This window comes from Hypanus sabinus, chromosome 9, assembly GCF_030144855.1.
Source record: "Hypanus sabinus isolate sHypSab1 chromosome 9, sHypSab1.hap1, whole genome shotgun sequence".
Taxonomy (NCBI): domain Eukaryota; kingdom Metazoa; phylum Chordata; class Chondrichthyes; order Myliobatiformes; family Dasyatidae; genus Hypanus; species Hypanus sabinus.
The window spans coordinates 35,906,852-35,933,686 of record NC_082714.1 but is presented as its reverse complement, the minus strand read 5'-3'; the positions used below and the strand labels follow the sequence as shown (position 1 = coordinate 35,933,686).

General features: G+C 41.9%; 2 protein-coding genes across 16 annotated transcripts in view; one reads left to right on the top strand and one right to left on the bottom strand.

Moving 5' to 3' along the window:
- Window positions 1-5,726, bottom strand: part of LOC132399254 (probable G-protein coupled receptor 146) — a 167,846-nt gene extending 162,120 nt beyond the window's left edge. For 7 of the 9 annotated variants that reach the window (XR_009513920.1, XR_009513919.1, XR_009513921.1 and 4 more), the window contains exon 1: window positions 5,012-5,389. The gene's annotated coding sequence lies outside the window, so the exon portion shown is untranslated. Of the gene's footprint in view, window positions 1-5,011; window positions 5,390-5,705 lie in introns of those variants that run through there. The other 2 variants (XM_059979458.1, XM_059979462.1) reach the window with 2 other exon arrangements.
- The window catches only part of LOC132399255 (uncharacterized protein C7orf50 homolog), a 393,915-nt gene that overhangs the window by 352,511 nt on the left and 14,569 nt on the right, over window positions 1-26,835 (top strand). For 3 of the 7 annotated variants that reach the window (XM_059979465.1, XM_059979468.1, XM_059979470.1), the window contains exon 2: window positions 13,539-13,744. In XM_059979465.1, the coding sequence (XP_059835448.1) occupies window positions 13,539-13,744 (206 nt within the window). Of the gene's footprint in view, window positions 1-5,727; window positions 5,919-6,343; window positions 6,584-9,856; window positions 9,991-11,719; window positions 11,807-13,538; window positions 13,745-26,835 lie in introns of those variants that run through there. The other 4 variants (XM_059979464.1, XM_059979463.1, XM_059979469.1 and 1 more) reach the window with 4 other exon arrangements.

Genomic DNA, 26,835 nt, shown 5'->3' with positions numbered 1-26,835 from the left:
AACTCAAAGAGTAATAGGGTTGGAACAGTTTCAAGGCACGAGAGGGTGTGGTATGGCAAAATAGGGAGACGTGTTGACAGGAATAAGAACAGTGGATTCCGGTTAATTGGGCCATCATTTAACTGTGGCAGACGCTTATTTGGGACAACTCTTAGAGAACAAAAACTAATTGAGAAAATAGTCAGGATTCCCTTCATTTATTTGGAACACTGTGCTGCTTAACTGGGACAGGAAATCTGCTGAACAATTTCTAATTAATGTCAGATGTGTGCACTTATGTAGCAATTAGACACTACACCGTGATTCAAGGGAACAGTTTTAAAATAGCAGTGTGTTTTAGTATGCTTGTGTTCAAAAGCAGTGATTTTTGTCAGTGGAAGTTGGTGGTATATAAGCAGTAAGACAATTTAGAACAGTTTTGTTCACTGTGGTTTCAAGCATTTAGGCTTGGAGATGCCAGAAACGGCCAGGAGTAAAAATGGAATGATTTCACAATTTCAACAGGTTAGGAACTACCAAGAACTTGTAGGTATCCCCACCTTGAATGTTAAAATGAAAATGAAGATATGGGAAGATGCAATTGTCAAAAGCATTCTATAAAGGCAGTCCATTATTTGTGCTAGGTATTTGCACTGATTTTATTAATCACAGTCAAACAAAAGAACGTGGCAGCGTACACGCTGGGTGAGTTCCTCCGTTGATAACTATGATAAACTAATACAGAGTTTTATAGTACTGTAGTAGTATTGGTAATATTCTAATTTTTTTCTGTATTTCATTTAAATACATATTTTGTAACTCAATTAAATGAGTTTGTCTTTTTTTAAAATACATTTTAAGCTATTTCCTTGATATTTTGGCTAATTGGGTAGCCACTTAATTGGGCCAAAGTGTACAGATCCCAATGTGTCCCAATTAGCTGGAATCCTCTGTGTATAGAAATTATGCTATTGCTTAACTGGAAAAAAGTGTAGTCAGGAAGCACACAAGTGTTATCCGAGGAATGAGTTGATGATTAGATATAATAATTTTGGGTTGATCACAACACTATAAAGGATGGAGGTAAGGAATCAAACCAGGAATAAAGACAAAAAATGCTGGAAATGCTCAGCAGGTCAGATAGCATTTGTGGAGAGTGAAACAGAGTTAACATTTCAGGTCAATGACTCCTCATCAGAAGATTACCCTCTAGGTTAACTCCGTTCTTTTCTTCAAAACTACTGCTGACCCGCTGAGTATCTCCAGCAATTTCTATCTTTATTTTACATTTCCAGCAGCTGAATTTCTTTATACTTCAGATCAACTATAAGTTGATTCAAATCATCAAATCTGGATGCTACAAAGGCCTGGCTAATGGTTTCAACAACTTTTGATTTTGGGAATGAGCAGAATCAGATGGAGAAGTTATATGACAAGTCCTGGCTTAGGTAAGAGGTCAATAAATTCAACTTGGAGTCAACCATGCAGTGAAAGTTACAATCAATCCAATGCAGTGTTAGACCATCAGTGGGATGACTGAAAAAAAGATCAATGACTAAGAAAGGAGTTTGTGATGGGTTTATTTATTTTATTTAGAGATACATTGCAGAACACACCTTTCTGGCCCAATGAGATGCACTGCTCAGCAACCCACCTATTTGTTGCACCTCGTGGCGCATCGGGCAGCATCCTTGCTGTTTCTTTAGCATTTGTCTGTTTTTTGAGACCGAGTTGCTAGCTCGATGTTCGATCCAGCACAGATGCAAGGAGCCAAGCAAATTTGAACCCAGAAGTCTGGTGCTGACGCCACTACACCACTGGCCAGCTACTACCCACTTATTGAACACTAGCCTAATCACAGGAATATGTACAATGACTTACTAACCCGCACGTCTTTGGACTAAGCGGATGGATAAATAAATAAAGGAACTTATAGCGTCGGAGAGGATGCAAAGTAGATTCACCAGGATGTTGCCTGAGATGGGAGCAGTTTATTTATGAGGAGAAACTTGAGTAGCTGTGTCTGTCTCCCTGGAGTGGAAGAGATTAAGATGGGACCAGACTGGGATATGTAAAGTTACAAGGGTAGATTGCAGGAAACTTTCTCCCATATCACAGGTAGATAAAGTGGAGGACATCTATTTAAGGTGAGAGGGAAGAGATTCAGAGGGGACAACCAGGGAATGATAAATACCTGGAAAGCACTGCTTGAAAGAGTTGTTGAAGCTGAGTGGCTGACAGCATTTAAGCATTGTCACATTGAGCACTTGAAGACTATGGAACAAGTGTTGGGAGATGGGATTAATACAGAAGGGTGTACATTGGTTTCTGTGGATGATTTGCTGATGCTGTATAATTCTATGACTTTGCAAGAAACCTTTGTGTATATGAATGCTGATCTTTGAGGGTGGCAGTGCTCTTTTGGAAAACATGCTTAGGAGATCTATGATTTGTAAATAGAGGCAGAACACACAAGCAGGGAGGCTATATGGAGCCTTTATAGAACACTAATTAGCCTGCAACAAGAAGACTCTGTCCAAGTGTGGCCTCTGTTCTTTAGCCTGCAGCACCACAGAGGGTTCTGTAGTGAGGATTTGAGTTGCAAAGGTAGACTGGAGGATCATTGTTTTGTTGTGGTAGGGTGCTGAGATGGTGGTAAAGAAAAATGAGAGGCAATTTGATGGCTGAGTATAAAATGTGCTAAATAGAGACAACTGCTCCCAATGATAAAGGTACAAAGACCAGAGGGGACAGATCTAAAGTGACTGGCAAAAAAAATGCAAGGATTGTTAGATTAACAAAAAAACGTTAATGCAGGAAACAATTTTCATTTATAATACAAGGCTGAATACATGGTGATGCTGATCGATTTCTGGACTTCAGTTGGAATCTGAATGAAGACTTGAAAGTGAATTAATTTGTGGGCCACAGGGAAAGCGTAGAGATGGGTGTTTTTTGGATTTCTCTTCTCAGAGATGGAAGGAGTTGATGCAGTGAGCAGTATTCTGCTGTACCCAACCACCATCATCAATCATGGACCCCTTAGTAAAATTGACTCCCCTCCCCCTTAGCAACAAGGGTGGGGGGAGGGTGGAGAACAAAATAAGGCTGGCAATAGCCCACAGGCCACAACATCCCTGGAAGAAACATATTGAGCACCTGTGGTGTACTGTGCCCAAATGAACTCCTTCTTTGTTGCCAAGGTTTCCAAAGACTTTTTTTCAGGGGAGGGGAGCAAATATAAATATTTGTGCATCTGAGATTACTTCATAAGCAAGCAACAACAGGATTTTAGTGGTTACTTAAGGTTTGTGTTATCCCACTTCCATCTAAGTTTTCATGAAAATCGGAAACTAATGAGTTGAAGATAACAGGTTAATCAGTTAATAGTGCCTTTGGCATCAAGTATCAGAACATAAGCAAAATTTTTCTTGTTTGGCTTTTGAGTTTAAGCTGAATGAATCTTTTACAGGCTGATCTATTGACGTGGGCAGTTCTTCAAGCTGTATTTTCTCTTAGTTGTATGATGGGAATGGTGTGCCAGCCTCATTAGCTGACCTAACCAAAAAAACCCTACAATCACAAAGATATAGAGCACAGCACAATCAGGAGTTTATGTCAGTGATACTGTTAGAGCAGACAAAGGTCAGCGAGGAGCCCAGAATTTGTTGCCAAATGTAAGGTGAGTTAAATGGCTCTTGTCAGCATTAATATGCAAGCCAGAGGCATTCAAGAGGATTCCGCAACACGCACAACACGCTGGAGGAACTCCCCGTGGAAACGTCGACTGCTCGTCTCCACGGATGCTGCCCGACCTGCTGAGCTCCTCCAGCGAGTTGTGCGTGTTGCTTTGACCCCAGCATCTGCAGAGTATTTTGTGTGTTCAAGAGAGTCCACCTGGAGCAAGTTTAACAGCAGCACCATCCCTCTGAGCTTCATGAAATTCCTGCATGTGCACTAACAACCATTAAACTCACCAAAGAAAGTTATGAACGGTTCTTGACAGCACATAAACTTTTTAAAGAAGAGATTCTTGAAGAGCCACTTCTCAATCTTCCCATCCTTGAACTGAACTGCCTTAAACCTTGTCCTCGCATTCCTCCAAAATATCATTAGAGATTTTAAAATGTTATTTTATTCTGTTTATGTGTCAATATTTCTCTCTTAACCCTCTTTATTTCACTTTTTCCTGCTGTACATGATTTGCCTCCTGCTCACTTTATTTTTCCCCCAATCGTTCCTTTTTTTCCCCGCAGGCCTTACCTCCGCGTGTTAAATCTCCACTCGAGTACTAAAATCCTAATGTTTATCTTTGGGCTGATGGGGAATTGTCTCGGGGCCCGGTTCCCCAAGAGTCTGGATGATGTTGGCCCGTTGACACCTCTAGGTATACCAATGGACAATTGAAAACGGGTGTACGTCACCCGCGTAGGGCATCCTTTTGTGGACAATCCCCTGTATTTAACCGTGAGGCCACTGCCAGGGTCTCATCACATCTTTCTCCTTCCCCCGTCCTGTCTTCATCTTTCATTAGTTTTAAAGATGCCGGTATTAGCATAACTTTTTCGTTGGCCACTGGGAACGAGGAAATGATTCTGCCACCTTTATATGGCCCATATTTCACTAATGACAGCACGGGGATGGAGTGGTGTCAGCTCCTGCAAATTTACGACTACTTTGGGGATGGGGAGGGGAGCATGAGGTGGCAAGTACATAAATCTGCCTTTCGTTACAAACTCTACACTTCACAACGCAAGTGAGCTGCCGGCTTCTGCAAGCTGCAGCTGTATGTTGCCACTGCCTTTCTGAGCATCGAAAACCAAGCGTGTGCGAAGATATCATAATCATGGATTAATTTACAGACAAGAGTGAAATCTGACGAAGGACTGCTTGAAACTCTTAAAAGTTGCTCTATCGCAGGTGGTCGAGGACTGTGTTTCAATGGTTGCCATAGAAACGCTCACAAGAAGCAAAATTGCATTTGATTTCTAGTTTCGTGGCTAACAAGGAGACATGAAGCAGAAACACTTACTCAGTTCGATTTTCGGATCAGAAGAAATTCAGGTCGTTGTTTTGTGCGAAGTTGGATTCCAAACAGGGTTTGAGTATTAAGCGCTAGTCAAGAAACCGTCCTTTCCCCGCGTGTGGATCACTGGTCCGATGTGTTGCATCGTTCCTTGTACTCAGAACAGTCCAGAACGAGTGTATTTTGACAGCGAAGTTTAATGTGGTTTACATGCTGTCTCCCGGACAGAAGGTGCAGCGCTCATTTTCACCCGGGACCTGGCCACTGAACGATGCCAACAAGGGGGAGTGAGGGCTCCAGAGAGAAAAACAAAATAAAACTTCACCAACTATTCAGAGGAAGGAGACTGCCCCAGATAGTATCTGGTCACACAAATGAAACAAGGTGGGGGAAGAACACAAGAACGTCAGAACCGCACCACTTCTCTTTCTCTCTCTTCCTGCTGCCGAATCCCTGTTTAGCGTTGTTTATCGGTAGAGATTACTAGAGGGAGGCGAGGTCTCGACAGATATACCATGTAATGTGTGCTGCCTGGATTTTATTAAAAGTCTAAATGCATTGCGGTCGCACCACAGAAGGCTTTTCTGGCAAGTTGCCTATTCCGTAGGCAGGATTTCCATTGAGGCACCTCACATCTTTCTTGTTTTTATTAACCCCCACCCCAGTTAAACTTCAAAACCAAGTCCCCATTTGTGCTTACCTTTGTGCAAGGGTGCACAATGGGTTTCTCACTGGCCTGTTTCCTACCAAATTGGTTTTGAGTTGTTTTGCTCCGCGCCGGAGCCTTGTTTTCATGCAGACCAACACTGAGGCTTTCATGTTTTTTTTGAAGAAAGAGCTTCTCGAGAGAAACGCGTTGTATTATCATCCGAACCCTAAAGCCTCTACGCTAAATTTCTCAGACTATCTCCAGGTGGAAAAAAGAAATGTTCTGGCGATTTTTTTTTTGGAGAACTGTAATACTTGTGACAGTTCGCGGGGGATGGGGGGGGGGAGGCTGTTAATCCTTTTTGTTAAAAACAGGAGCTGCCGGAGAAATCATGAGAGCAAGTGTAGAAGTGGGGCACTTTCCGAGTAGCGACGCTGGACATAACTGAGCAGTAAACAGAAAATAAAGACGACAGCTTTTTGATTCTCAAAAGCTTGCAAGGGGGAGTCCGAGCTGATGAAGAGCTCGTCAAGTGCTTGGCATTTTTATGACTGGCTTCATTAGTGAGGGATGTTTCGCAAGAGATAGTTTTGAAATCTTGACATAGTTTTGAAATTCTGACATGTACTGGGGGAAAGGGTGTTGATGGTGACCGGTGTGAGCTGGAAATATAAAGATGATCTTCTCCTGTATGGAGTAATTTAATGGCTGATCCACAACTATTGGGCTCTTGCCAAGGGAATTCACACAGCGTGCCCGGGATTGATAAGCAATTGCAATCATCTACTGCCTTCAGCAGTTTCATAACTGCGGCGAGTGAGGCACGGAAAATTACTAACGGCATATTCTGGTTAGGGTTCCGTACTTCCGAGCAATTTGCGGATACGGACCTGGAGCATTTCCAGAAAGCTGGTGACTTGATCGTAATTGTAAGTCTGCCAGCACCTTTGTAACTTAAAGTGACTGCCGTGGGTAGCATTCCCTTCCAAAATTAGAACGTTCTGGAACCCAGCCCCACCCTAGATTCTTGGTCACATTCCACGAGCCCAACACTCCAGTGCCAGCCAGTGCTGTTGCTTTTAGGAGACTTATCCTTGGTGTTGAGCCATAACGTTAAGGCCCATCGGGTGTTGTAAAATATCGGGTGGTTGAGTGAACTCGGCCTTTTCTCCTTGGAGCGAAGGAGGATGAGAGGCATTGATCCTGTGGATAGTCAGAGGCTTTTTTCCAAGAGCTGAAATTGTTGCCGCAAGAGGACACAGGTTTAAGGTGCTGGGGAGTAGGTACAGAGGAGATGTCGGGGATAAGTTTTTTACTCAGAGAGCGGTGAGTGCGTGGAATGTGCTGTCGGCAACGGTGGTGGAGGCGGATACCATAGGGTCTTTTAAGAGGCTTTTAGACAAGTACATGGAGCTTAGTAAAATATAGGTAAGCCTAGTAATTTCTAAGGTAAGGGCATGTTCTGCACAGCCTTGTGGGCCGAAGGGCCTGTATTGTACTGTAGGTTTTCTATGTTTCTATGTGTCAGTACCAGCCCAGCTAATATTCATCAAGGCATTGACAGGTCATTATGGAGGAGTTATAGGATCTTGATGAGAACTTGAGGCCAGCATATGTCAGCCATGATCTTGTTGAAGGAGGCCTACTCCTGCTCCTAATTTCTCATGTTCTTTGTATGCAAGGAGGCCATTACAGTTAAAAAGAGTATGGCTGTAAAAAATAACATAGATACAGCCCAAGTATCTAAAACTAACCTAAGTAAAGCTGGCAGATTTTCTTTCCAAAAGACCATTAGTGAACCAGGCAGTCCTGATGAAAGGTCTCAGCCTGAAATGTCAACTATTTATTCCCTTCTATAGATGAGTTCATCCAGCAATTTGTGTGTGTTACTCCAGAAAACAGTCCGGCAGTTTCTGAGTTGCCTTTACTGATAACAGGTTTTTATATTATTTCAGGTTTTAACTAATCAACTGCATTTAAATTCTCCAGGTGCTGTGTGGGAGTTTTATTCCTATCTGGATTATTTGTACAAATCCTTGGTTGTAAAACCAGTAAATGCACCTACATTGGTACAGTGCCTAATTAGAATTTGCAGTGGTCTATTATTATTTGAGTGCCAGGATTCAATATAATTATGTTAATGTTCAGTTTGTGCCTACTAGTTTTCTTTAAGATATTTGGCGTACAACACTTACCGTAGTTCAACTACACCCAGTGGCCACTTTATAGGGTACCTCCTGCACTAGTTAAGGAGACCCTCTGCATGTATGTTTGTGGTCTTCTACTGCTGCAGCCCATACTCTTCAAGGTTTGACATGTGCTTTCAGAGATGTTCTTCATCATACCACTGTTGTGACATGTTGTTATTTGAGTTACTATCACCTTCCTGTCAGCTTGAACCAGTCCTCTGATCTCTCTTATTAATAAGTTAAGGCATTTTTGCCCACTGAACTGCCGCACACTACATGTTCCTTTGTCTTTCTGCTCCATTCTCTGTAAACTCTAGAGCGTGTGTGAACATCCCAGAAGACCAGCAGTTTCTGAGATACTCAGACGGCCCCCTCTGGCACCAACAATCATTCCACGGTCAAAGTCATTTAGATCACATTTCTTCCCCAATCTGATCAACAACTAAATCTATTGACCATGTCTACATGCTTTTATGCATAGAGTTGCTGCCACATGATTGGCTGATAAGATATTTGCATTAACAAGCAGGTGTTCAGGTGTATCTACTAAAATAGCCACTGTATATTACAATTTAAAGATTTAGGATTAATTCCTGTATTTTATTTCTGGGCACATATTTCACCAGGGCATTAATGAATAAGAAACACATGCATGCACATCTTGCATTTTACCTGGCTGATATCTGTGAGATCTCTCTGTACTTAAATTTACCACGGCGTTTTGCTATAGCACACAGCAACCTCAGTCCAAATGTACTTCATTACATCCTTCATTATATCCTGTAGAAAAATGAGTTTTCCTTTGTTTTCAAGCATCTGGTGTTTAGTAGACATGAGGCTGAAGGGTTGCAGATGAACACTATTTATTGCATGTTGCTATCATGAGCACATAATTTGACTAACATCCAGAGGGCCGGATTACTGATCTGGAGACATGAAGATGCATGGCACCTGGGCAATTTAAATTTAATTAATCAAATTCTGAAACAGATTCTATATATAAGTAATGGTGAGCAAGAAACTGCAGGGTTTCCTTTAAAAATCCATTGATCTGATTGATAGCTGGTGTGGACCCCATGTGACTAACAGCCCCACAGCTATGAGGTTGACGAACTGTCATTCATTCATTAGCATGGATGATGATGAGTGGTTGTCTGCCAACCATCACCCAAGCTCTGCTTTTCTTTTTTGAAGATAATAAATGTTGGTCCTGTCAGCAGTGCTGACATACAGAATAAATTAGAGAATATATACTGTATGTTAAATAGCAAAACAAAGTTCTTATGAGAATAGCTAATCTGAAATATTGAAGCCAGAGGGTCAGATAGGCATCACTTGGAAGGGTGTTCTGGTGCAGGTTATAAATCTTAGGTTGCCACAATATGTGTGGATGGGACAGGTGAGATAGATGCTCTGACAATAGCACAGATTAAAGCAGTGCCTACTACTTATGTGACACCTTTAAAGTTGCAAGAAATTACAGTGCTCAGAGCAAAATGAATTCTAAACCAGACCCACAAGTATATGGTGTAGTCACAGTGGATACTTAGTCAAAGATGTGAATTTCAATTGGTCTCTTATCTGTGGAAGAAAGGATAAAGAGTTAGATAGAGATTCCTGATTCTAGGACCCTGGCAGCTAAAGGCACAGCCAGCAGTCGTGGACAAATTAAACTTTTGAATGATCAAAAAGTGGAAGTTGAGACCAGAAAAGGATTAAAGTTGTGAATGTAGCTTGATGTTTGCCTAACCACTCACCGTATGCAAGATTGAGCTGGCAAATAAAAAAGTTTCTTGAAGCTGGCCTCTGGGAGTAGTGTGTAGTGCGGTCACTTGAGTGAAGTATGATATTTTCCTAAGGGGTTGTTGCATGTTAGTGTGGATTCCCTTAATGGAGAGGGAGAGGCGGGGGGGGGGGGGGGAGTGGGGGGAGAGAGAGAGAGAATTTTTTATCTATGTTCTTCAACAACTCACAACTGAAAACTGCTGAAATAATCCTTGTGGTTCATATCAGTTCAAATGGTGTACTGTGCAGGCTGAGATTGTGTACGTAGGATTCACTGACTTCAACATCACTTATTTTCACAATGTACATCTCTGCCTGATATTTGAAGGATTGACTTAATGAGTCCTTTTCTCCACAGGCATGTAAGTATTTCCCATTTGACATCTTAAACTTTTTTTTAAAACGTTAACATTGAATCTGCTTCCACCACCTGTTCGGTTAGTTCATTCTAGATTATACAATCAGGCAAGTGAAAAACAAATTTGAAAACCTGCATTTAATCTGTGGTTGTTGTTACAGTCGTTTTTTTATTATGAGAAAGCGTTTCTCTGTACACTCAGACCCCGCTTAAAGCTGAGGGTGTGCTCCTTGGAGGTAGAGTGCGATATAAATCAGCTATCTGTGGGGTAATTATAACATTACATAAATGGACACGTGCCTGATAATTGAAAAATCACACCTGAAATATATGATATTATTTTATGTACACACAGTAATTCATGGAGTAACAAGCATGCAAACAGGCCTAACCCGTACACCAGTGGAGCAGCAACACAGCACGGCAGCAGCAGTGGAGGGAAGCGGGTGGTTGTTGCTTCTTAGGGGAGAGACCAGGCTGTGGGTCCTCCTCTAACTTCGGCTTCTTCTTCAAGTAGGCGTCGAGATTTCGCTGCCTTTTCTGTAGTTTCCTCTCAAGAAGCAGGAAATCATGTGGAGAGCACCTCTCTTTGCCTTATTGCTTTGCTCCTAATCAGGGCCATTATCGATGAACATGGCAGATTTCAAAGAGGTGCCAACGTCAACCTGGCGCTCACCAGCTTCCAAACACCGTATCACTTGCAGTTTCGCATCCATGCTTGTGCTTTTCCTAGACATCTTAGATGTGGTCCCCTCACTGGAAGTTGCAGGTCATTTTCCAGGCATTGTGCGTGAAAAAAACGGAATAAATTAGCGAGGGAACAAGAATATTTACACCTCCTGTGGAGGCAGAGCTTGAGCTAATACGTGATTGGCTGAAAGTGGCTCAGAGCAAATGTAAAGCGTTCTCATTGGCAGATTGAGTGTTCACTGTAATAATTACCAGTCTTGAGAAGTTTTAAGTGTTGTTTGAAATGAATTTTTTGTCATTTAGAAAAATTTCAATAAAGACTCGAATAACTGTGTTGTAACGAATTAGTGCTATGTGGGGCCTGAGTGTATTTATAAGAAGAAGAAAAAAAACACAGTAGGACTAGATAACTCAGCTTCTCCAGCCTGCTCTGCCATTCAAATAAAGTCATAGCTGAAATTATCTTGCTTTCAACATCATACTGTACCTGCAGCCCTTAATCCCTGTTATGTAATAATCTGTCTTGTTCTTGATTATATTGAACGATTGGACCCCACAATTCCGAGGTAGAGAAGAAATAATCTTCAATTTGGTCTTGGAATAAATGGTTAACTGTTGTTCACTTATTCATGGTTCTGGATTCCTCCACCCGAAAGAATAAGTATCCTTTCAGTGTGTAATCAGCAAACCCCCATCAGAATTGTATTCTTCTAAAATTGTACATGAATATAGGCATAATCATTCTTTGTGAGAGAACTGCTTCACGCCAGAGTTAATTTAGTGAACTTTCTCTGCTCTGCCTTTCAGGAAAGTGTATCCTTCCACATGTAAGGAAGTAGTTCACACAGGAGGCTACTTTTTTCTATAATCACTCTTCAATATGAGTTTGTAGTGTAATTATTCAGTACTGGGGAGGTCAGGAACAGGCTGACAATTATCAGCAGATTGTTGGACATCTTCAATTCATCTTGCAATCGCTGCATCTATTGCTTTCTAAGGCATTTATACAGATTTAACCATTTCTGCTGACTTGGGAATGCAATGGTGCTATCTCTGAGATGGCCCCAAACTGCTGGAAACTCCAGATTGGTGCTAATCGAAGCCAAGAAGAGGCAAAAACAAAGCCATGTGTAAGTTTATGCCATATTCCTCAAGAGGCTTCGAAGGGTTAATAAATCAATTTTTATCGCTTGGGCCAAATTCAGCAGTCTTCAAAGGTTTATTAAGTAGATAAGCATCTGAAAGTAGAAAAAATATGTGAAGCTGTTTATCTATTTTCTAAGGCTGGAGAGTCAAGAGTCTTGCTGTACAGAACATATAGACATTTTATTTTAACATTGTGTAATACTGGCTTTTCTATTAAGTGTAATTTCACCATTCTTGACTTCTTTTTTTTAAGAAACTACCTTAACAGGTCAGCTACCCACTCTAGTTATAATTTCCACTTTATTTTTTCATCTTTGCCAAAGGACTGATCCTGGCTTCTGCTTCCATTCATTCCTTACTTCTTGTTTTATTTTTTATGTAATAATTCTTGCACTTGGAAGCACTCCTAATGAATTGTATATGTTCCCAACCTACAAATAGATCTCTAGACACGTTGCTGTATTCAGATGTGTCTAGGAAGAGAAACATATTATTCAAACTTTAAAATTTAGCTGAGAAATGAATTGTTTCTTCTGTAATATATTGTACCATTCAGTAACTTCCTAAATTTAAAACTGAGTACAGAGCTCCGTTGACTGGCTTTGTTTGAAAGTTGCCCTACTTTTGTTTGCACTGGAGGTTTAAGAACACATGATCTATTGAGATATTGAGTCCATCTAAATCCTGTGTATACTAATCCAAATTTTCAATCCTACAATCAAAGGATTAGCCAACAATTTATTTGGCTGCACTCAAATCATGTTGCAATCCATTTCAAGGAGATGCGCCAAGGTTGCATCTAAGACCTGTGCAACTTGCCAATCAGGTGCTCAATTTGCTGGTGCTTTGCAAAATAGACTGATAACATTTCTAAGGGAAATTATCTCAGCGGTTTAAATGTGTACCTTATGAACAATTTCCTATTGGCTACAGATACCAGCATTAGCAGTCGCTGATGGAATAGCCTTGCTCTTGATAAAGAAACACAATTCTAGGGTTTCAGTTTCATATCTTTTTTGCCAACACCATATCTATTAGTTGGAAAGAACTATTTACATTTTGGAAAGAGGGATAGGCAATCATTTATTACAGGGTTTGAATTCATACACAAGTCTGTTATGTTGCCAGCTCAAAATAGAACATTAAAATACAGGATAATAGCTGTTTTGATTATGTTGTATAAAACCTGCAGATTCCCATTACCTGTGAATTCTCATCTTTATTATTTTTCGATTGTAGCAAAGCTAAGTGTAGATATTTTAAATGATGGACCAGGTAACTGTATCCATTTGCAGAATATGGACCTTGCTGGCACCATTAATATTTATCATCCACCTATAGTTACCCTTAAGAAATTGGCAGTGCACCTTGTTATTGAAATCTATGATGCAGGTGGTGAGAGGACCTGGGCTGGCAATTGCAGGATTAGGACTACTGAGGATGAAGAAACAGCATTTCCTAGTTGGGACGGGGTATGACTTGGAGATGATTGATACTCCCATGAATCTACGAATGTGTTTCTTAGTGTGGGAGCTCACAAGTTTGGCAGCTGCTGTTAAAGAACTTTGGTGAATTATGAGCAATAATTTAGTTTGCTGTGAAGAGTAACTATGATGCTGAAGATGATCACAGTGATAGAATTGCTACACATGCTGTCGAAAAAAGTAAATCTTAAATTTTTTTTCTCAATAAGCTGCTTAAATTTGTCGTTATTAGGATACTGAAGAAAAAGCGATGGAAGATCTTGCTTGCCAGGGGGAAGAGGAGCTTGCACCAGAAGTAAAGAGAAAGATGGAAAGAAAACTTAAGAAGGAGCGAAAAAAGGAAGAAAGACGGTTATTGCGGGAAGCTGGTGTGTCAGTGGAAAAGAAGAAGCCCCAGAAGGCATTAGCTTGCGACCTTGCGTTAAAATATCTGAGAATGTAAGAGTTAAAGTTCCATTTACTTTGGCAGCTTTTGCCACAGGTGAATTCTTTTGGTAACCCTTTACTTGTCTTGTGGCAACAAGTGAGAAAATTACCACAACCTCTTTTTAACGTAAACTGGTATTGCAAATAGGATCGAAGGAGTGTAATAGCTTTAGTAGAACATAGACCATAGTAATCTACAGCACATTACAGGCCCTTCGGCCCACAATGTTGTCCCGACCATGTAACCTACTCTAGAGTCTGCCTAGAATTTCCCTAGTGCATAGCCCTCTATTTTTCTAAGCTCCATGTACCTATCTAAGAGGCTCTTAAAAGACCCGATTGTATCCACTTCCACTATCACTGCCGGCAGTACATTCCACATACTCATCACTCTCTGTGTGAAAAACTTATCCCTGACGTCCCCTAGGTACCTGTTTCCAAGCACCTTAAAAACTATGCCCCCTCATGTTAGCCATTTCAACCCTGAGAAAAAGCCTCTGACTATCCACATGATCAGTGCCCCTTGTCAGCTTATACACTTATATCAGGTCACCTCTCATCCTCTGTCGCTCCAAGGAGAAAAGGCCAAGTTCACTCAACCTATTCTCATAAGGTATGCTCTCCAATCCAGGCAACATCCTTGAAAATCTTCTCTGCACTGTCTCTATAGTATCCACATCCTTCCTGTAGTGAGGCAACCAAAACTGAACAACAGTACTCCAAGTGGAGTCTGACCAAGGTCTTATAGAGCTGTAATATTACCTCACGGTTCTTAAACTCAATCCCATGGTTCATGAATGCCAACACACCACACGCCTTCTTGACAACACTGTCAACCTGCGCAGCAGCTTTGTGTGTCCTATTGAGACAGACCCCAAGATCTCTCAGATCTTCCACACTGCCAGGAGTCTTATCATTTTTATTATATTCTACTGTCAAATTGGACCTACCAAAATGAACCACTTCACACTTATCTGGGTTGAAGTCCATTTGCCACTTCTCAGCCCAGTTCTGCATCCTGTCGATGTCCCGCTGTAACCTCTGACAACCCTCCAGACTATCCACAGCAACCCCAACCTTTGTGTCATCAGCAAACTTTCTAACCCACCCTTTTACTTCTTCATCCAGGTCATTTATAAAAATCACAAAGAGGAGGGGTCGCAGAACAGATCCTTGCAGAACACCACTGGTCACCATCCTCCATGCAGAATACAAACCATCTACAGTCACACTTTGCCTTCTGTGGGCAAGCCAGTTCTGGATCCACAAAGCAAGGTCTCCTTGAATCCCATGCCTCCTTACTTTCTAAAGGAACCTTGTATGGGGAACCTTATCAAATGCCTTACGGAAATCCATGTACACTACATCCACTGCTCTATCTTCATCAATGTATTTTGTTACATCCTCAAAGAATTTAATCAGTCTTGTAAGGCATAATCTGCCCTTGACAAAGCCATGCTGACTATCTCTAATCAGATTATGTCTCTCCAAATGCTCATAAATCCTGTCTCTCAGGATCTTCTCCAACAACTTGCCCAAAACTTAAGTCAAACGCATTGGTCTATACTTTCCTGGGTTATCTCAATTCCCTTTCTTGAACAAGGGAACAACATTTGCAACCCGCCAATGCTCTAGTACTTCTCCTGCCCCTATTGATGATGCAAAGATCATCACAAGAGGATTAGCAATCTCCTCCCTCACTTCCCACAGTAACCTGGGGTATATCTTATACCGTCCCGGTTACTTATCTAACTTAATGCCTTTCAAAAGCTCCAGCATATCCTCTTTCTTAATGTCTATATACGTAATTGTTTCAGCCTGCTGTAGGTCTGTCCCCACAATTGCCAAAGTGAATACTGAAGTAAAGTATTTATTAAATATCTCCATTACCTCCTCCGACTTTATGCATGCATTTCCACTATCGCTCCTGATTGGTCCTATTTTCACACGGCTTATCCTCTTGCTCTTCACATACTTGTAGAATGCCTTGGGGTTTTCTTTAATCCAGCTCGCCAAGGACTTCTCATGGCCCCTTCTGGTCCTCCTAATTCCATTCTTAAGTTCCTTCCTAACAACCTTGTAATTTTCTGGAGCTCTAACATCACCTGGTTCCTTGAACCTTCCATAAGCTTTTCTTTTCTTCTTAACAAGATCTTCTACATACTTTGTACACCGTGGTTCTTTAACTCTACCATCCTTTCCTTGCCTCAGTGGAACATACTGTACCTATGCAGAGCTCCGTATTGCTGCCATGCATTTCCCTGAGAACATCTACTCCCAATTTATGCTCCCAAGTTCCTGCCAAATAGCATTATATTTCCCCCTGCCCCAATTAAACGTTTTCCCAAATTGTCTGCCTCTGTCTCTCTCCAGCACTATGGAGAAGGAGATAGTGTTGTGGTCACTTCCTCCAAAATGCTCTCCCACTGAGAGATCTGGCACCTGATCAGGTTAATTTCCCAATACCAGATAAGTACAGTCTCTCTCCTCTGGTTGGTTTTATCTACATACTGTGTCAGGAAACCTTCCTGAACACACCTTACAAGCTCCACTCCATCTAAACCCCTTGTGCTAAGGAGATGCCAATCAATATTAGGAAAGTTAAATCTCCCATCACAACAACCCCATTATTATTACACCAATCCAGAATCTGCGCCTCTATCTGCTCCTCGACATCCCTGTTACTATTGGGGGGGGGGGGGGTCTATTAAAAAAAACACCCAGTGGAGTTATTGCCCCTTTCACATTTCTGACTTCCACCCACCCTGATTCAGTAGATCATCCCTCCACGATCCCTCCTTTTCTGCAGCCATTACACTGTCCCTAAATAGCAATGCCACGCCCCCACCTCTTTTGCCTCACTCTCTGTTTTTTTTTAAACACCTAAAGCTCGGCACACTCAGCAGCCATTCCTGCTCCTGAGACATCCAAGTCTCTGTAACGGTGACAACGCCACAGTTCCACATACTGATCCCGAGATTACTACCTTTGAGGTCCTGCTTCTCGGCTTCCTTCCTGACTCCCCATATTCTGCTTTCAGGACCTCTACCCTTTTTTACCTATGTCATTGGTAGTAAAATGTGCCACGACCTCTGGCTGCTCACCCTCCCATTTCAGGATATTATGGATACACTCAGAAACATCATGAACCCTGGCACCAGAGAGGCAAATTACCATTCTTGATTCTTTTTTGCATCCATAGAATCGCCTATTTGTCCCCCCGATTATAGAGTCCCCTATTACTGCTGCCGTCCTCTTCTGTTCCCTACCCTTCTGTGCCACAGGGCCAGACTCAATGCCAGAGGCATGGCCACTGTTGTTTCCCCAGATAGGTTGGCCTCCCTAACAGCACTCAATGGGTTGGTGTTGATATTTTTTTTCTATCACAGGGTTTAGAAATACAGGCATGATCTTGGGGTAAGTGGAAAGGCATTCAGTACTGAACTGAAAAATATGTTCACTCACAACAGATAGTGGAGAGGTTGCGGAGACAGATATGGGTAAGACCTCAGACAAAGTCAGGAATCAAAAGGTTGAGCATGGTATGACTAATGTCCTGAGCTGCGTAAATTTTAATGCAAGAAGTATCATAGGAAAGGCAGATAAGCTCAGGGCATGGATCAACACATGAAATTATGATGTTGTAGCCATTAGTGAGACTTGGTTTCAGAAAGGGCAAAACGGGCAGCTCAATATTCCAGGGTTCCATTGTTTGAGATGTGACAGAGCAGGAGGTATTAAAGGAGGAGAGGTGGCATTACTAGTCAGGGAAAATGTTACAGCAGTGCTCAGTCAGGACAGACAGGAGAACTCATCTCATAAGGTGGCATTGGTGGAACTGAGGAATGAGCAAGGTATGACCATGTTAATGGGTTACCCAGCAGTCTGCAAAAGTTAAAGGAACAAATTTATAGAGAGTTTGCTGATGTGCAAGAAACATAAAGTTGTTATAATAGGTGATGTTAACTTTCCACATATTTACTGGGACTCCCACGCTGTAAAAGGATTAGATGGGATAGCGTTTGTCAGATGTATTCAAGGAAGTTTCCATAATCAGTACACAGAAGTCCCAACAAGATAGTGGGATACTTGCATGCTATTTAGACAGGGCAAGTGATAGAATCTTGTGTAGTGATGATAATACCATTAGTTTCAAAGTAAATATGGAAAAAGATACTTCTGGTCTGTGGGTTGAGATTCCAAATTGGAGAAAGGCCGATTTTGATGGTATCGGAAAGGATCTGGCAAGTGTGGATTGGGGCCTGCTGTTCTCTGACAAAGGTGTACTTAGTAAGTGAGAGGCCTTCAAAGTGAAATTTTGTATGTGCCTGTAAAGATAACAGGTTTAAAGAACCTTGGTTTACAAGAGACATGAGGCCCTGGATAAGAAATGAAAGGTGCATAGTAGGTATAGGCTGGTGGGAACAAATGAGGTGTTTATGGATTGTAAGAAATGTAAGAGAACACTTAAGAAAGCAATCAGGAGGGCTAAAAGAAGGGATGAGGCTGCCCTAACAGACAAGGTGAAGGAGAATCCTAAGGGATTCTACAGATAACGTTAAGATCAAAAGGATTGCAAGGACGAAATTGGTTCTCTGGAAGATTCAAGATTCAAAAACTTTATTGTCATTCTAACCGTACATCAGCTCTGCAGGGCAGAATGAGACAGCGTTTCCCAGGAGCAGTGCAATCATAACATAACAAATGCAACACTAAAGAGTAAAACACAACAGCCACATGTCAGTTAAAAACAAGTTATAAGTGTCCAGTGCAAGTTAAAAGTGTCCAAAGCAGAGTCAGGTAGAGCAGCTATTTAGCAGTCTGACTGCCTGTGGGAGGAAGCTGTTTAGTAGCCTTGTGGTTTTAGTTTTGATGCTCCCGTAACGTTTACCTGATGGCAGAAGAACAAACAGTTCATGGAGAGGGTGTGAGGGGTCTTTAATATGTACCGTGTCTTCTGGAGGCATCGACCTGAAAGAGGTCTTGGACAGAAGGTAGGGATTCCAATCCAAGCGTGGAGCCAAAAGAGAAGGGGGAGACACTAAATTAATTTTTTGCATCTGTATTTATTCAGAGATGGACAGAGTCTATAGAAGAGAGGCAAAGCAGTGACCTCATGGACCCTATACAGGCTACAGGGGACGAGGTGTTTTTGTCTGTGTTAATTAATAATAAAATAACAATACACTAAAAATTAAAGTAAATAATGCCAATAGAGAACAACAAATTTCCAGAACCAACTTTAAAGAAAATGGTGAGGACATTGCAAATGCTTGACTACAAGGTTAATATTAAAGATGAGCTTTATTTGTCTTATGTACATTGAAACAGAGCATGCAGTGAAAAGCATTGAATGCACCAACAGCCAACACAATCTAATAATGCCCACCAGTGTTGCCATGGTTCTAGTATCACTGTAGCATACCTACAACTTACTAACCTGTACATCTTTGGAAACCAGAGCACCTGGAGGAAACCCGTGCTTTTATGGGGAGAACATACAAACTTCTTACTGATCCTGATGGCTGGTGCTGTTAGCCGTTATGCCTACCGTTACACTAGAGGCATATATTCTGTTACAAGACGCTCCCAAATGACGCTCTAACTCTCCAGAGTATGGATAGCTGGGGCTATCCATAACCGTCCTGCTAATTGGCAGTCACGTTTTGGGCACCAAGAACTGCGTATTTAAGGAGTACCTAAACTGAGGTTTGGTGCTCAATTGTAAACCTAACTAGTGATTGTCTCGCGTTTGTCTTTTCTCAGTTCTAGATCCAGTTTGATACCGTGTCTCGATCCTTGCTTTGGATACTCCAGCATTTGGGTGCAAGCCCTCATCAAGGGCTTTCATTTCAGTATAGTTGAGCCAGCAAGGATCCAGTGGGGTATCACTCCCTTGGCTGCTCTGGCGAGCCACAGTGAGAGGATTTCCAGACAGAGCTTGGAGATACACGACCTCCAGGCCAGCTATCGCAAGGAGGGCGCCAGAGTCGCTCGGGTGGGTCTGTCGGTCACTCTCTGGTGCCAGCACCCCGGAGAGTTTCAACAGGGACCAGAGTTCTTGCCACAGCTTCCTCACTCAGTGCTCATTGGTGTTTGAACTCCAGCCATCCCGGTTCCCTTCAGAAAGTGGGAAAATGGCCTTCATGGTCTCTTTCCTGACCACGAGAGTCCTCTCCTGTGCCACCACACTTTGGGAATGAAGATCGGAGATTTGCATGGATTCGGAGGAATTCATGGCTTCCATAAGAAAGACATTTTTGTCATCCTGCTGGTGCAAACAGAGGCTGAGACATTCTCATGAATAGCGTGGTGGTCAGTGGCCGGCTACGCTATTGAGTTCTGAACCTTGATGCAAGAGAGTGGTTGGAATGGCGAAGTCTTGGCCACTCTGTACCGCCATGGACTCCAGGACAAACTAAAGGATGCCCTCACCTTGGGAGAGCTAACAGGTGACTTAAGAGTTCTTCACTGATTTGTCCATCTGCCTTGACAATCATCTGGCAGAGCGTAAGGGGGACTACATTACAAAGTTGAAGAGGGCTAGCCTGAGCCTGGGTTCCACCACCTGATCTCAGAACATGATCAGTCTGTCTCCTGCTCGGGACTCTGTCAAGTCCATGAAGATTGGTTAAACGAGGATCTCCACTGATAAGATGTCCCAGCATCAGAATCAAGGCCACTATTATTACTGTGGGGAAGCGAGTCACTCGTGGACCAAATGTCCGAAGCTGCAGCCTCCAGGAGAACTGCAAAGATTGTCCAGTAAAGGGAGGACTGTGTCAGTAGCAGCCACTACTCCCTAATCCCAAGGATTTTGGTTTTGTGCTGAAGGAAGAATTCACCTGGGGCAGGTGGAGACTTTTGTGGATTCTGAGACATTGGTTAATATTTTGGACATAGGAGCTGCCCATTGGCTTGACATACTGCTGTGAGAGTTGAACCATTCCATGCCTGCAAATGTCTTGGACGGCAGCCCCCTGGGTTCCGGGCAGGTCCAGGAAGAGACTGCGGATTTGCAGATGAGGATAGGGGATCATGTGGAAGATATTAGTTTCTACATCATTGGCTCACTACTCATACCCCTGATTCTTGGCTGTACCAGCATAGCCCATCTGTGGACGGGAGGGAGGGGAGAATCATTGCTTCGTCCAATTACTGTAAGAGGGTAGTTCGCTGCATCTTGTGCTGACCTGCAGAATCTCCCAAGACCAATGACCAGCAAGGGGACAGACATTAACGTGACGTAACCTGAAGCCTAAGGGATCCAGCTGCTAGGTCCCAACTAAAGGAAGGACTCCTAAATGCAGACCCTTGGAGCCTGTTCCCGGGGAGCAAGGACCATCTGTAACACCTTGTTTCCATTGCCTAAGGTATGACGAAGTCTAGTGACCCTAGGGAGGAGACTCAGAAGTTGGTTGAACCATCCCTGCCCCCAAGAAGCTTTAGGAGTCATCTTTTAAGGAAGCTTCAGAAGAACTTGCATCACCCAGGCCAGTCGAAGTTCCTTCTGTATCCAAGGGCTTCGAAGAGGTCTTCAGCAAGGGAAAGACCTTGACTCTTCCACCACACCGACCCTATGACTGTGCTATAGATTTTCTGCCTGGTACTTGTCCTCCACATGGTCGGCTATATGAGGTCTCAAGTCCAGAGAGAAGCGTAATGAAAGAATATTTAAAGGGAGCTATTGGTATGGGATTCATTCAGCCTCTACCTCATCAGCTAGCACAGGCTTCTTCTTCATACAAAGGAAGGATAGAAGCCTGCAGCCATGTATTGATTATAGAGGATTAAATTGCATAACAGTGAAGAATCGTTATCCCCTTCCACTCATGAATACCGCTTTTGAGATTCACCAAGGGGCAAGAGTATTCACCAAACTAGACCTACATTGTGCATAAAATCTGGTCCATATAAGGGAAGGCACTGAGTGGAAGACTGTATTCAATTCACCAACCAGGCTTTATGAGTACCTGGCTATGCCCTTCGGCCAAGTGAACTCTCCAGCAGTTTTTCAGGCCTTTATAAACAACATGCTCCAGGATATATTCTCCACAAGAGTGCCTTAGTCTATTTGGATGATATCCTAATTTTCTCGTAGTCCGTGGAAGATCATGTCACTCATGTCAGGGACATTTTAAAGAGGCTTCTTGACCATGGACTTTATATCAAGTAGAAGTCCAAATTTCATGTGAAAACTGTTTTGTTAATGAGTTCATCATCTCCAGCAGCAATCTCAAAATGGACTCTACGAAAACCAGGCAGTCAGAGATTCCTGAAGTCTTAGTTTTATAGTTTCTCTCTGTCATGTCAAGCAAGTCCAAAGTTTCTTGGGGTTTGCGAACTTATCACAGAAGTTCGTCAGGGACTTCAGCTAGGTGGCAATTCAGCTGATGGCACTAAGAAGTTCACAGGCCCTTTTGACTGGGCTACTGAAGCAGAGGCTGCTGTAGTAGAAATTAAACAGTGGTTTACATCAGCTCCCATCTTGACATTTTCCTAACCCAGACCTTCCCTTCATTGTGGTGGTTGACGCCTCAGACATCGGAGTAGGTACACCATCTTCAGGCGGTAAACTGCACCATGTGTATTCTTCTCCAGGTGGCTATCCCTGGCAGAGAGAAACTTTGACACTGGGAATTAGGAATTTCTTATGGTTAAGGTGGCTTTGGAGGAATGGCGTTACTGACTAGAGGGGGCCAAGGATCATTTATCATTTGGACAGACCACTCAAACCTGGTTTATATTCAGGAGACCAAGAGGCTGAAGACCAGGCAGGCCAGGTGGTTTTTGTTCTTTAACTGTTTTAATTTCATCTTGACCAATCAATAGGGGTCAAAGAACCAGAAGCCAGATACCTTAACAAATCAGAACAGGAGGAGCAGGCTACCACCATCTTGCCCCAAGCCAAGATATTAGTGCCAATTCATTGGGGAATTGATGCTCTTGTTCACAAGGCCTGAGCACAAGGGGAGATTACTAAGATTGTCTGGGTTGGCTGTTAGTCCCAAGTTCTCTCATTTGAAATCACTCTATGGTTGCTCTGGTCATGTGCTTTGTGTCATTTTCCTTCTGAAAGTCAAAATTCCTCCATAGTTTAAGCTTTCTGGCAGAAGCTAGCAGGTTTTTAATCCAGGATCTTTCTGTATTAGCAGCATTCATCTTCCCATCAATCCTGATCAGATTTTCAGTCCTTGCTGGTGAAAAGCATCCCCATAGCATGATGCTACTTCCACCATAATTTATAGTCAGGATGGTGTTCACTGGCTAATGTGCAGTATTAGATTTATGCCACATGTACTGCTTAGTATTGAGGCCAAAGAGTTCGACTTTAGTCTCATCAGACCACAAGATCTTCTTCCTCATCTCTACAGTATCTTCCAACTGATGTTTTGCAAAGTCTTTATGGGCAAGGATATGCTCTTTTTTAGCCATGGCTTCTTCCTTGCCCCTCTTCCATAAATACCTTTTTTGTCCAAGGCTTTAGAGATTGTGGAGCCATGAACTTCATCTCCAGTTGCACCCATGGACTTCTGTAGCTCAGTCAGAGTGTCTGCTGGTGTCACAGTAGCCTCTCTTACAAGTGCTGTTCTCCAGCGACTAAGTTTAGAGGGGTGACCTGACCTAGGCAGTGTGACTGTGGTTTAATAATTTTCCCATTTTTTCACAATGAACTCTGACATATGCTCAGTCCCTTTGAGATTGTCTTGTACCCTTTCCCAGATTTGTGCTTCCCTATTATCATTTCCCTGACTTGCCTTGATTGCTCTTTTGTCTTCAGTTTGGTTTGGTCTGTTGAAAATCTACCGTACTGTTGGACTTACAGAGAGAGGGGGTAAGAAAGGCCCACCAGCGCCTTTACTTCCTGAGAAAGCTGAAGAGATTTGGCCTGTCCCCTAAAACCCTCACTAATTTTTATAGGTGCACCGTAGAAAGCATTCTTCTAGGGTGCATCACAACTTGGTATGGAAGTTGTCCTGTCCAAGACCGGAAGAAGCTGCAGAAGATTGTGAACCTAGCCCAGCACATCACCCAAACCAATCTTCCATCCTTGGACTCGTTTTACACCGCACGCTGTCAGAGCAGTGCTGCCAGGATAATCAAGGACAAGACCCACCCAGCCAACACACTTTTTGTCCCACTTCCATCTGGGAGAAGGTTCAAGCGCATGAAGATTCGTACGGCCAGATTTGGGAACAGCTTTTTTCCAACTGTGATAAGACTACTGAATGGATCCTGACCCAGATCTGGGCCGTACCTTCCAAATATCTGGACCTGACTTGCGCTACCTTTTCTATTTTCTAATTATGATTTATAATTTAAATTTTTATTATATTTACTTTGATTTGTACTTCAAGGAGCGCGAAGCACAGAAACAAATATCACTGTGATGATTGTACATTCTAGTATCAATTGGTGACAAAGTATAATGATAATGATATTTATTCTTATGAATTCATTGAAACCAGGTGATCCTTCAAGTTTCTACATCAACAAAGTGAGTGAGTTTATACAGTATGACACTTGGGGAAAGTTAGTGTGGTAATTACAAAGGGGATGGAGCCTCACAATTTTAGTTTTTGTTTGTTAGTAAATTGTTGACAGGTTTTGTAATTTTTCTTTTGATACATAATTATTTGTAGGTTAGCTCAAATGAGTCCTACAATATATTTTAAATTTAGAAAATCAGACAGTAAAATGCGAAAATACTTGTGGGGTCCGAATGTTTTTTTTCAAGGCACCGTGAGTGGATAGGCAGAGTGGAGCATCTAGTGGAACCACAGCTTCACAGCACCAGGTTGAATCCTGTCTGTGTGAATTTTGCACATCTTCCCACATACCAAATGGGCTGTGGGACAATGAGTACTTGGGCTTGGTTAGGTCAACCTGGATTACAGTCTAAAACTCCAAACCAGGCCCTTTGTCTATGAGGGAGTGAAGGCAGATTTACCAGAATAATGTATGGACACCAAGGATTAAATCATAAACAGAAATTACACTCTCAGTTTATATTCCCAGTAATTAAGGAAACTAATGTGATAATTTGATTCACATATGCAGTTTATTAAGATGAACCAAAAGGTGCTGTCTTAGAACACAACCAGCCTTTTTAGAAGTAAACTAAGTAGTTGGAACTCTTTCCAAAATGTCAGAGTTTGGTCTGTTTTACATGTTAAATCTTATCTTGTATTTGCTAATCAAAGGTATTACAGTAATTTTGCAGATCTCAGTGTAGCCTGGGGTCCAGAAAGCCTACTCCTATCCCAAGGATTGTAAGTGCTGCTGGCAAGGATAACATTTGTTATTTAAACTGCACAAAAGGCCTGTTAGACCAATTCAGAGAGAAATCAACCACATTGTCCTGGTTGGAAGCCACATGTAAGCCTGGCTAGAGATGGATGACAGATTTCCTTCCCTAAAGGCAAACAGTGACCAAAATTGGTTTCTAATGATAATCACACTTGTTTCATGAGCCCATAATTGACTATTTGCCTTTACTTCCACCTTGTACTTAATTTAACTGATTTTAAATTTTGCAGTTGAGAAAGGATTTAATTTTACATCATCAGATCATCTGTACAAGCCCCAGAGAAGCAAATTTCTGGACCCTGTGCAAATGAGTATTTCTGGGCTTTTATTCATTAGAGTAACTAAGCTGAGAATGCCTCAAACATTCTTAAATACACTTGAACTAGTCCTTCGTTTCTCTGTTCATTGTTAGCAGAGAAAGTCTTGAGCCAAGCATCGAGGCTTCCAGGGAAAATGGGGACAATAATTCACTGTAGGAGGAAACAAAAGATCTGTTTTTAAAAAATCTTGTTTCGAAGCTACAGATGTAAACACTCAGCTTTAGTAAATTAGAAATTCAAAGCGTACTAATTGCAGTCTGCAAACAATTCACTCAGTGGCTTATTTTACTTTAAAATATTTTTTGAGCAAGTAAGCTTGGAAGTTTATGACCATCTTATTACAATTTCTGACGTATCAATGCAGTAAATGTATTATGAACTTTAGATCATAGTTGATGCAGCCATATGTTTTCCTGGCTGCTCTGTCAAGGAAGGATATGTTGTCACACCATTGCTTACTTGTTAAAACTCACTTATGTTCATTTTGGAATGAGCTAACAGATACCTCAGTGTCATTGCTGTTAAGAGATGTATTTGCTTCCACTTTGCAGTTCATTAGATATAGAATTAGCTGCTTCTAAACTTAACTGTGTTTGCCTTGATCAACATTTTCCTCTCAACCAATAATAAACCAAATTTTTATTCTTTAACTTTATGAAAACCTTTTTGTAAAGAGTTGCTTCACATAAAGTTCTCCAGTGTTATTCGATGTCTTTAGCATTTGTTAAATCTCTTTGGCCCTGATGTGTATTAACTGCTGATCACCAGGGCCATTTGCTGATTACAGGATTCAAGTTCCCTTTCCTTTTTATGCATACCATTGACTGTAGTTAATCTATACTTACATCTGTTACCTCAATTTTTAAATAGTGTTACTTTCTACTTTACAATCTTTTGAACTCATGCAGAATGTATACAACTTAAGAAATTGACTCCGGCCTACTTAATTAAACACTTCGGGATACATGTTAACTTTCTCTAAAATCGTCTTTCCCATAATATTGATTTCATTCAATCCCTCCCCCTCATGAGTTTATGTTCCACAAGGGAGTTCGCTGGGGTCTTTCTTTGTGAAGACGGAACAAGCATATGTATTTAAGTAGCTTGCCGTATCATTTCTTCCTATCATAAATACCTAATTCTGACCTCTCTCAGATGGTTACTACGTCACTGTAAATTGACCCCTGAAAAAACAAAATCTACCACCTTACTCAAATGGACTACATGTGACTGCAGACTCATAGCCAAATTGTTATCCTCTCGATCAGCTTAGCCTGATCGGTCGAAATTCTACCTTGTAAAGGGCAGAATACCATTACTTTTTCAAGGGCAAGTGAGGGTAGACAATAAAATATGGCCTGGCAATGACATTGTTTGCTAAATTAGTGGATACAGGCCAGCCAATCACAGGAGAAGCCCTCCCCACTATTGAACTCATGTAAAAAACAACATCCATCCAAACCATGCTCTCTT